Genomic DNA, 12367 nt, shown 5'->3' on the forward strand with positions numbered 1-12367 from the left:
CTTCTCCAAATTGCTATTGACTTTTCAATACTAATCTGGAAAAAGGTGGAAAAAAATAAATAACTAGGATTAATCATAGTAACCATATTTAATTAAACTGTATTCACATGTAATTGAAGTCCATTTTTCATTTTATCTTGGCCCCACCATTTGTGTGACCTGGCCTAATTACTTTTGGACCTGCGGCCCCTAGCATTCCATCAAAAACAAAGTGCCATCCTCAGTCCAAAAACAGTTGCACACTCTGGTAACACAGCAGAATATGATGAATAAGATGGTTTTATTTCACCCTCTTGAGAACTCTGGTATTTAACAATGTAGTGTGAGCATAGAGTATTTTCTCCTACAGTTCCTTAATTCCTGCACATGACTAGAGTCTTTAGGGTTCCCAAGGTCAGTTATAGTTAAAACATTTCAGCCTCTTGTGCTATCCAAGAGGAAATACAGGAACTAGATGCTTCTGGACATGGAGCAATATATGTTGTTCTACAGCAGATCTTTGTTCAAACTGTTGTTTAGCTGAAGTTAACACCCATTTCTCTCATCTCTGTAGGTTTGGGTATAACGACATTGTCACAATTCCTGCAGGGGCAACCAACATTGACATCAAACAACACAGCCGACGAGGAGTGAGGCATGATGGAAATTATTTAGCTCTGCGGACACTGGATGGCAAATACCTACTGAATGGAAACTTCACTGTTTCAGCTATGGAACAAGACATTTTTGTAAAGGGGACTGTCCTAAGGTACAGTGGCTCCCTTACCACCCTGGAACGCCTTCAAAGTTACCAGCGGCTCCCTGAATCCATTGTTGTTCAGGTGCTGACCGTTTCCAGTGAGATGTTCCTCCCCAAGGTATTTCCTTCTCCAAAGGTGAAATACACCTTTTTTATCCCCAAGGACATCCAATTCAGCAAGCAGAAGATCAAGGAGAAAAGTTTGGCCAACATCATCAAACCCTTGCTGACTTCCCAATGGGTTCTGGGAGACTGGTCTGAGTGCTCCAAATCCTGTAGTTCAGGTTGGCAAAGACGAACAGTAGAATGTTTGGATGTGGAAGGGCAGTTTTCATCAACCTGTGACAAGGCCCTCAAGCCTGAGGACATCAAGCCTTGCAGTGATCTTCCTTGCCCAATCTGGCAGATGGGACCATGGTCCCACTGTTCCCAAACATGTGGAGAGGGAGTGCGGACACGAAGTGCCTTGTGTATTGACTACCTAGGTAAACCAATTGCCTTAGAGAAATGCAATTCATCACAGCCCCCAGCAGCAACTACTCCCTGTCTGCTTCAAGAGTGCTGAAGTGAACTGAGGGGTGACATGTGATCTAAGAAGCATCTGTAACTTAGTCTAATTACTAACCTAACTCAAACCAGGCTTGGCATGTCCAAGCAAGGAAATAGTTTTAAAGGCAAATGGGCACTAATTGACTTGAAGAGGCCCTACTTCATATACCTGTTTGAAAGATTACAAGGCATTGATTACCACCCTCTCTCTCTTTTTCTTTTGTGCTTTGTTTTCCTCCAAATTGACATCTACCTCAGTGGGGAAAAAAATAGAATTTTTGATAAATCATATGACATTTTGGAAAAAAAAAAAGTTTGCAGGTCAATACTTGGTAACTAAGGGAAATTTGTGTCCTAAATTTCACCCAGCATCTTCATGGGTTGTATTCTAGAGACATTATTTAAGACGCTGTTATTCTTCAACTGTAAAGGTAATCTCCATGAACCACAATAATGTGCATCCTGCAGTGAACAAAATAGCTACAGTCTTTGGGGAGGGTGGGCATACAAGATTCCATCTTTGATATTGGCAAAAATAATTCAATCCTTGATTTAGTTGATGCAAATGTAAATCAGGGCTCATAGCCTGAACAAATCTATTCCATGGACTTTTATTGGGATTACGTGTAGGCTTATGCAATGTTTCTTCAAATATTATCATAAGAGCTTTGGAACTGCAATGGTTTGTTAGCTGGCTTAGTCTGCAATTGACCATGAAATCTTTATCAATAGTCCTACGTATGCCCTCCTGTTAGATGAGGATGTCATTCTACAATAGCACACCCATGCTGCCGTTCACTCCCTCCTCTTAGCATTGGGGATTCAAAATGGCAGATGCAATCCATGCTTCTCTTTGTGGCCATATATGTGGCCATTTTGGGAGCTTAGCAATATGAATGCCAGCATTGGAGGAAAGATAACTTTAAAAATATATTTGTAGGATATGACTCTAGATCCATTCTAATATTAGGGGTGAGTGCATGATTAATATTTCTCCTTCCCTCCAATTTTTTTTTGGGGGGGCACAATCTTAGAATCACTAAAGTTCACTAAAAATAAGTAGGATTTTTCTTGTACTTTCCTAAGATTATTTGATAATGTCATTAAGAAGTGTCCCTTGTCACTTGCAGATAAAACTCCTTCTTTGAAGCTGCAATTTGTAGATCAAGACATGAGGTCAGCAAACAAATGCTATGAATATTAACCAAGGCACATTTATCCAAATTATTGGGGCACTCCTGATCTGTTGCATAATGGAAACAAAGAATTTTCAGCAGCCTCTTGACTCTTGGCTTGGGTTAATCACAGTTTAGCATTTTCTCATCCACATAAACTCTTCATTACTTCTAGCCTATTATGTGTTTGTCAGCTTATGCATTTATCAAAAGGGTTATTTGAAAAAAAAATTATAACCTTTTTATCAGATTCCTTATTATTTGTGAACAGATGATCCAGTTTTAGTGTGAATCAAATGGATGTGTCAGTATTTACATTTATATCTCCAACCTCTCTGGACTTTTGTCTTCGGACTAGTTTTCAGACTAAAGTAACTTAAGGCTCACATATGTGAAACAAGGAATTGGTGCTTACTTACCATATTACCACTATTCTACAATGTGTAGCAAAGTATTTATCATTTTTTCTGATTCTGTTTTAGCCATTGTGCTCAAAATGATATTAACAAACCTAGTACTAAAACATCTGGTCTATATATTCTTGAAAGATGATGGTGCTCTGATTCTCCTAGATTAGCTTTTAGCATTTTCCGTGAAGAATTTTGAAAGTGCTGAAAAATACATTTCCTTTTTGCTCTTTAGCACTCCTTGCAACGTTCACTGTGTGTCTTCACTTGCTGTATCCACACTTTCAGTAGCTCTCATTCTGATTAGCTGCTTAGCATTCTAATGGGATTCTGTTTCCTGCATGATCCCTGATCATCTGTGTGATTTATTTAGGAAACAGTTTATTTTTTGTAAATAAACAAGGAATTCTGCCTTTAAAAACATTGTTCCAAAATAGCAACAATAACATAGTTCTTTCCACTCTTAAATTATGCTGATGAAATAAGGAATAGTTAAAGAGAAGCCAGATATTTTGGTGTGAAAAGGTAGCGAGTCTCCGTTTTGGGACAAAAACAACATCCTGGTCAGAGAGTGTGTTTAATGTTGCCTTGTTCCATAATTCCAACTGGTATATGGTCAACCCTAGCCATTAATTTGCATCTGTCTCTTACAGATAGATCTCAGTTCTACCTGGTGAAATACAAAGATACAAACACTTGCACAAGGTTCTTCTATTTCTTGCTGCATGCAAATAGCCAAAATTTTCTTCTTTAAAGACCACAATGGATAAGTAAGATGGTTCATTATATATTAATAGAATGGGGGAAAGAACATGCAGATTTTGATTCTAATAACTAGGTGTAGAAGAAGATAGGTTGCAGTCACTGTTAAGATTCTGCTGAACTTCCATCTGCATTTGAACTCCAAACTCAATATAACTGAGGAGGGACTGTCTGTCTGCCTTTCATCCAGGCCCAGTACATCCTCATTCATCTTCACTGAAATCGCTATCCTGTAATTGTCTCCTATTTGGCTATCTGCTATAGAGCAGGCAGATCTTCTTCCTGAGGCTGAACTCCTTCCTTCCCAACTAGGAGTCCTGCCAAAATCAAGCAGAATTGCCAAGGAATATCTCTGGCCCAGACTGTCTGGCCCTAAAGCAGACACCCAATCAGTGAACTTCTACCTTTTTAAGCAAGCTGTCTTTGATTTGCACTGGGGTCTGATGCTCCCTGGTAATGAGAGATATCTCAGAAAAGATCTCCAAGAATACTAAGATTCCCTGCTTTGAGATAGATTTGGAGCTAGAAGAGAGGGAATAATTTATTCAAGAAAGATCTTTCTTTCTCTGCTTTTCTCAGGTTCCTTCTGTATCCATCTAGCAGCTGTTTGTGTCTGATTACACTGTGTTTTTAAAACAAAACATTAATACAATTTATCTCTTTTCTTTCTTTCTTTCTTAAAAAACAACAATTCCTTGAGGATTTTGGAACATATTTTTTTCCTATCTTGCTGGAAAATTACCATTTGAAGCAGACAATGTTAGCACTCACTCATGAATATATCCACTCTAGGGAAAATGCCCCTAACTGTTTTTTCAAGCAGCAAACTGTGCATCTGTGGACTTGTAATGTTACTCTCCAGTTTTCTGCTTGATCAGTTCAGCATCAAGCAGTAGACACACTTCGTATTAATTGATAGTCAAGGGTGGGATTTGACCTGCCAGCTGAAATGGATTTCATTCTGCTATCTCTAGCAAGAGGTTAATGCAGGATCCTCATCCTCACGATGAAGTGCCTCATCTGGGGACTTAATATAGATGGGATGCTTGCTTACAATGACATCTGTGCCAAGGCAACATCAGCCATTCTGAGGCAAGAAAGAATATTTTGGCTTTTGCATTCAAAATGTGCATTATGAAGCAGAAAGTGGTAGGAATCTGGACCATAAAAGAGCCAGATTGAAATTTGTTATTTCTTTTATTGAAAAAGATTCCTGTAGTTAATATCTCTGGAATATAGAGTGGACTTCACAAAACCTAGCCTTGATGTGGTAGCTTACTATGTACAGAGAGTTTCTTTACATGGAGGGGATTAATTCCTTCCCCATCTACAGACAGAAAGAAGCATCAGTTTATTTTGTACAATGCTCAGAATACATTTTCAGGACTGCTGGGCAACCCATCAACAGAAAGTTGAAAGCAAATGAAGGCAGTGCTCTGCTGACTTATCCTATGGAAACCAGATATGAGCATCTTTCTGTACTACAAATTTAATTTTAAATATTAGTGTTGAAAATCATTAAGTATCTGGGCAACGGGTACAAGAAACAGAATACTTGGGAAATGGGAAAGGAATATCATGGCATTGCCTGGATGTTTGCTTTTGGGACTGACATTCTGTAAAAGCAGCACTGGCAACTTCAAGAAGGGTGTGCCAAAGGCAGAAGTGATGCTCTTTCTGAAAATAGGAACTTTTAAACAAAGCTGCACCCCATTGCATGCATATTTTAATGGAGAATCTTCAGCTCTAACTGCTTGGACTTAGAGCAAAGAGTGAAGCTTAGTTCCCTTATGCGAAGCCAAGAGGGGTTCTTTCAACATAGGATCTGTCTTTAAGTAAAGGACCTGACCCTTGGCCCACTTTCTGACAATAGAAAGGAAGCAGGCTTTGTTCTTCTTGAAGGAAGCAAGTTAATGACTACTTAGAGGGCACTGCACTGGAACAGCAACTACAGCCTAACACACAAACTTTCTCTCTCTCTCTCTCTCTCTCTCTCTCTCTCTCTCTCTCTCTCACACACACACACACACACACACATGGGTGTCTTGAGGAATGAGAGTCATGATGGAACAAAGAAGTTGTGTTGGCAAGTAGAGTCCCTAATTCTACTCTAATGTGGGTCAAATCTCATCTCATTAGATGGCCTTAGGTTGACTAGTGATTCCCAGATGCTGCAACATCAGCAGCATTTAAATTAGGGTTTACCAGATTTGGGCTGGAAGAATCCAGATGACCAGGAGATAGTAAAAAGTTGAGATTTTTTATAACTGTTGCCATCTAGTGGATGCCCAGAATTTTGCAACCCAAGTCCTATTCAGATCAACTATCATATTTTCTCTTTCTCTTTCCCTCTCTCTATTTTACAACAGTTTGTTAAAGTACACAACACCCTTTATTGCTTTTGCTAGAACAGTCTTATATCCTAGCCTGCTATAGAGATACTCTGCACTGACTCTTTCATTGGCCAGATTTTCAAAAGAGATTATTTCCCAACCCATCCTTTTAAAAAAATGATGGTGATGAATTTTAGGAACTTTTGACATGCAAAAGCACTGACCTAGGGGCCTTAAACCACTTCCAGATCCTCCAAGCATGGAAAAAAATGAGAAGACCATACAATACTTTGGGGCCAAGGAAAAGACTGGGAACTATAGATTCTATTTGTGGTAGGGAATGGAGGTAAGTTAAATCTTTGTCCCCAACTTGAACTGTACCTAGACAGAAAATCTCGGATGCTTCCCAGGGGGCTTCCAGTGAGGATCATGGTGAACTAGACATCTCTGAAGGAGCAGAGAAGACACTGCAGCACAGAACGGCAGCCAGAGGGTGAATGCTGACCAGCAAAATCTCTCCAGACAAAGGAGAGATCGTGAGATAGCCCACTTGCACTCTGGACAGTTGCTCCTCGTGCATAAACTGCAGGAACAGATGTTTTTGCAGTTGGCTTGTGAGTTGAACAGCTGGGAGTTGAAGGATTCTATCTAAGCTCACAGCTGTTAATGTAGCCTCTACTGACATAAAGTTCAGCTGAACTTCATTTCTTAATCACTTTTGGATTGAATTAATCTACAGCTAAAGACAGATTTTCTTTGTGGCAGGGTAAGATTCAACTTGGTGAGTTATCATTTTTTTCTGGATTACAAAGCAATAAAGGAAAAAAAGGTTTTAAAGACTTAAGAACTTTTGGCAAAAAGCTTAACAAGGAGATGTTGTAAGAAAGTTTAAAACAGATCAAGGGGACAGTTATTTTGAAAGATTTTTTTTAGTGAAAGTGCTTTTGAATAAATTGGAATTAAATTAGACAAATGAATCAGACCTTCGTGGGAATGTTTTTTGTTTATTATTAAAGAGTCCAGAAAATTAGTGGATTTTACAAAACAAAAGATAAGTATAATACGAGCAGACTGCGTTTTTGAACGTAACTATGGAGATATGGATTATGATGCTGACTGTAATTATGGTGCACCATTAGAGACTAAAGTATTAAAGGCACAGGAAGACAAAAGAGGGAAAAAATGGGGGGAAGCTTGCCTTTTCCTTTTCCCTTGTTTGAGACACTTTCACTTTTGGATTATAATATAATGGCACCTACTTGAAAAGCAGCAAGAATGGAAGGGAGGAGAACATCATTAGAGCAACCTGCAGAGAGAGGAATTACATCAGATTTGTGTCATAAAATGTTTAACCAACTCAGCAGTAGGTTAGCTGAAACACTTGATACTAAATTGACAGCTTTTAAAAAAAGAATGGATGAAAGACTTGTAAAAGTGAAAGAAGAGATGAAAGAAGAAGTTAAGAAGATAGAAAACTCTGTAAAACAAGTGCTTGGAGATGTAAAACAAATTAAGGACAAAGTGGATATTTTGGAGAGTAAGGCAGAAGTTATAGACAGAGAGTTGAAAAGAGAACTAGATAATCTGGTTCTGTTGGAATTGAGAGAGAAGGAATTTTGTGTAAGACTTAGAGCTATCCCAGAGGTTTCTGATGAAGATATTAGAGAAAAGATTATTCAACTCTTGGCAATTTTTTTTGGATTGGGAAGAGGAGGATACAGAAGCAGAAATTGATAACATTTATAGAATAAGTTCAAGATTTGTGAGAACAAGAAATGTTCCAAGGGATGTTTTGGTACACTTTGTCAGGAAGAAGACAAAGGATCAAGTTTTGCAGCAGCGTTTTAATACAAGACTGAAGATTGATAATGCAGATATAATTGTCCTTAAAGAAATTCTTATCCAAATTTTACGTTAAAAGAGGTGGTTTTTTTCCTACTGAAAGATTAAAGCAGAAAAAGATCCCATTTCGATGGGACAAACTGGAAGGTATGATTTTTTTACTTTTAAACAGCAGAGATTTTGATTCAGAGGATTTTAAAGATTAATATACAATTGAAACTAGAGGCTTTGCTTTTGGGACTGATAGACAAACAGTTGGAAAAAAGTAATGAAACTTTTGTTTTTATATGTGATAACCGCCGCAAGATTATTATATGCACAAAGATGGAAAGATTCAGTACGACCCACAATGGAGGAACAGTTGGTGAAGATGATGGAATTTGCCAAGTTGGCCAAATTGACTTCTTTGATCAGAGAAAAGACAATATCTCTGTTTGTTGTTGACTAGAAAGCCCTTACAGACTTTTTGCATGAAACAGAAAAAAAATTAACTTATGATTTATGGTTTTGATGATTAGAAAGAATAGATTATAGAAAAAAGAGAGTTATTTTGTAATCATAGAGCAAGAGGTAAATTTATAATTGTACTCATAACCGCTGTAAAGAAAATCAGAAGCTGCTACTTTGTATCCTTTTTCTTTCTTTGCTTTTGCACTTTTAGCTCTTTCTCTGATTTCTTTTTTCTTGTTACTCTATGTTAGTTTGTTATTTTTATCTTCTTATCTATCTATCTATCTGAAAAACTTGGATGTTTCTGGGTTCTGAGGTAAACTAAAGTAGATATTTGAAAAACTGGCACATGTCTCCTTATCAGATAGCTATCTATGTTTATTCATTTATACAAATTTAGGAGCCACTAAATGATTCTGGGCAGCTTACAATTAGAAGAAAAACAAATACAAAAATGGAAATAAGCATCTTCACTATGTAGGTCCAAAACTTTCAAGAGGCCCAATCTCCCCTTTCGCAAATTATAAAGAACTCCCAGAAAAGTCAAGAACATTTCTTACCCTGTGAAACTTGGAGGGAAAATAAGGCTCCTTATATCCTAGTTCCCTTCCTGAGCCAAACCACTAGACTTGCAACTTGCATTCTTTCAGTTATCTCAAAGAATCCTTGGATCTTCTCATCTGTTTGTGAAATAAAATATTAGCTTCAATTATCTTCCATTTGCTGCTGCTTCTTGCATGTAGAGCTATTTCTTACCTTGAGTATAAACTTTCTTTTCTTTCTAAAGCAAAGTATCATATTACCCACATACTACATTTTCCATTAAACAGATGATCCTAAACCACATCTTTTGGGAACTCAGAAAAACTTCCTGAGAGATGTGAATTTTCCCCCTTTAAGAAACCAGGGACTAACTTCAAAATTTGGATTGGTGCTCATTCCAGACAATTCAGAGCCATCCAGAAAGAATCAAATCTGAATTATTTGAACAAAGAAATGGAAAGAAGAGGTTACTACTTACAGTGGGATAAGATTAGATGAGGGTTTGCATTGCATAGAGTCCAATGGTGGGAATTCTAATTATAACATTCTGAGCTGTGGTTTCTTCATTAACAGAATGAGCCTAGCAATGTATTTTTTCTTATGCAGGAGCATGTCTTGCAAGGCAAATGCTGAATCAAAGCATAGTGGGTCTATTTCTTAATTTATGCATCTATCATTCACTTATAAAAAAATAAAGCAATCATAACTCTTTGGAGATTGGTAGAGAGGGAAGAGATATATAAGTGTCATCACTGGCTCTTGCCACAAGGCATTTGCCATGAGGGACTGGCTTTTTTTAATAGAAGTGCATTAAAAATCACTCCTACTCTTAAAATGTTGCATCTATCTACAATCTGGGTATGAAGGAAGTGAATTTCCAGTTGTCGTAACAAGATGCAGAATACTGTCATTTTTAAAAATTCATTCTCGTTTCTATCAATGTGTTTCCAAATTCAGAGGTTGTTGTGAGCATCTTTCTTCTCTCTGTTCGTAACTAACATCTTTTGGAATACATCTGACACTTTATCCAGACATTTTCTGAAGGCTGTATTAGAGATAGGTTTGCTGTCATAAACCTGTGCTATGCTACGAATAGCAGAGAATAACATCTCATCTGTCAGCACTGCTAACGTGGTCTGTTGTTAGGTTTTTCCTTTTACATGAAAATATACACCAGTCAGTGAGCTGCTGATTTTCAAACACAATTTAGTTCACTGTTCTGCCTATACTTTGTTGAGTTAAAGTAAAAATATATACAAATCTGTAAAATAAAAGCATGGTATGGTGGATGCCATTTGGTAAGCCACTATGACCTTCCTGCAAGAGGCATGGATCATTGCTGGTCAGTCACAAGTTTTTATTAGTTTTAATAGAAAGGATAGTTTCCTTCCTCTCATCCATATTTATATGCTCACTCATTATTTAATCATAGACTAAAGTCTAGAGGAATACTTTTGCTTTCGTAGGTATTTATTTCTCTTAGACTCCAACCTTGAAGGAGTGACAGTGGATTATAAATGATGTCACAAACTCCTGAGATGTTTCTTTTCCTACACTAGAATTCTCTGGTATGTACATTCCCAAAGAATCACTGTATACTACAAAGGACTATCTGTTGTGTTCATTTTCAGGTCACCTGTCATCTATTGGGATGACCCATCCCAAAGCAAGGAGCCCAGAATGTGCCCAACACTGTCCTCTTGTGGTTATGTATTGCAATGGAAAGAAAACTACCAGTGGCAATTTTAGATCCCAAAAGAAAATTTGCAATCTCCTGCATTAGATTTTCTAATTACTTATTTTCATTTGTCATAGAACAGATAAAAGAGAATTTAACAGCACTTCACAGAACCCAGTCTTTGCATGCCCACAGTCTTGATAACCAAATATACCAATTTCTATATTCTAAAAATCAGCCTGGAATATTAGGAAGATGTTTAACAAGCCTAAGCAATGTTGGATAGCTGAATAACAATATGTGTACAGTATCACAAACAACTGGTTTTACACATATTTATCATTCACCTAGAGGATAACAACTACAGCATTTCAGCTAAATTTCCAGTTTGAAGATATCAAACAGCTGCATGAATCAATCAATCCTATTTTAAGAACACAAGTAAGGAATGATATCACACAAAGACTGGATTCGCACATCACAGTAACATGGAGTTCATGATTGGGGTGGCACACAAATACCGTGAAATAAATAAAGTGGTCTGCTTTTGGATTAGTGTGTCGTCAGAACTCCACCCACTTGTGCCTTATTGGACAAATCATGATTTAGTAAACCATGGCTTAGAATGATGTATAAACCAGCTCAATATATCTTTTGGTATCAGTCTTCAAATAAATGGAAACCTCTGTTTTATAAGTCTTGTTGATCCAATGCTTCTCAATGGGAAGATGCAAAAGGTGGATCTATACTTCCAACTCCCAGGGGGGAAAAAAAAAAAAAGAATGTCTGAATTGAAGCAAAATCAGAATCTCCTTAGATGAAACATCTGGGACTTTAAGCTTGGATGTGATTACCAATTTCTTAAGGTTTTTCACACACCCCTCTTTCAATAAAGCAATCAGATCTGGACTGCAAAACTCCAGTGGGCCATTAGATGGCATCAAATATACAGAAAACTCTTAACTCTTAGTTGTCCAGAATTTTGCAGCCCAGATTTGGTAGCCCTATCTAAAACCATGCTGTATATTCTGCAGTTCAAATTCTCTACTAACTGCCATTGTACTTCCTGCCTGGGTCTGTAGCATACTTACCTTAGTTGCATTTTAAAATCCTTGTCTGACTTAGCTATTCTTTTCAAAAAGACATGTAGCATTTATGGTAATGTATGTAAAATAAGTTATATATAAGATTGATATGTATATAGTTTCCCTTCAGTGAAGGATTGTAGCATTGTACTGAGCCTCTTTTAAAAGATATTTATTTGTGTACAGTAACTGTTTGGGTAAGTGAGAGTGAAGGGGTAGTTATTACAAAAGGCTTGCCATCTCTCCCGCTTTCTCAGCTGCATTTTGTTTGAGGGAAGGGAAGATGAGAAATCTCACTCCCTTCTCCTGACTGCATAGTTGTATAAGTAATGTATCAGCACAGTTTGGCATGCAAAACTAAAAACCTAGTTTGAGTCAAGCTTTGCCGACAAAAATTAGCTAATTTTATTTAATGTTCTTTTATAAAAAACAAAAATCAACCTTACTTTCTCTTTCCTTTCCTTTAATCTTTAGAAACAGATAGCCAGATTGTAATACTAGCCTTTAGCTGTAAATAAAATACTTCCTTGGTTAAAACCTTTGTTTTGCTTCCTTTGTCTTGATTTGCAGTTGGGATGCACTCCAAATTTCTGTAGTTGTAAAAACATCAAACTTACATATACACCTTTTTTGTTTAAGGTAGAAATAGATGGTCTGTAGTAGAGTGGCACTAGGTAAATCAAGCTGCAATCAACTTTTCATTTCAAATGGGACAATCAACCCATCAAACTTGGTCCCTTGATCCCTCATTTGGGAAGGCAATAACAAAAATTACATGTGAGTGAGGCTGACATGTTCTACATC

At 37.3% G+C, this 12367-nt stretch overlaps 1 protein-coding gene across 1 annotated transcript in view; it reads left to right on the top strand.

Annotated features, from left to right (window-relative positions):
- ADAMTS8 (ADAM metallopeptidase with thrombospondin type 1 motif 8) overlaps positions 1-12104 on the top strand; it is a 34610-nt gene extending 22506 nt beyond the window's left edge. The window contains exon 9 of the mRNA XM_088139033.1: positions 554-12104. Within this exon, the coding sequence (XP_087995159.1) occupies positions 554-1304 (751 nt within the window). The 3' untranslated portion in view covers positions 1305-12104. The remainder of the gene's footprint in view (positions 1-553) is intronic.
- The last annotated feature ends 263 nt before the right edge of the window (positions 12105-12367 follow it).

Source organism: Python bivittatus, unplaced genomic scaffold (assembly GCF_059951505.1).
Source record: "Python bivittatus isolate LINGU-HERP-01145 unplaced genomic scaffold, Pbiv_v1 ctg000320_np1212, whole genome shotgun sequence".
Lineage (NCBI taxonomy): Eukaryota > Metazoa > Chordata > Lepidosauria > Squamata > Pythonidae > Python > Python bivittatus.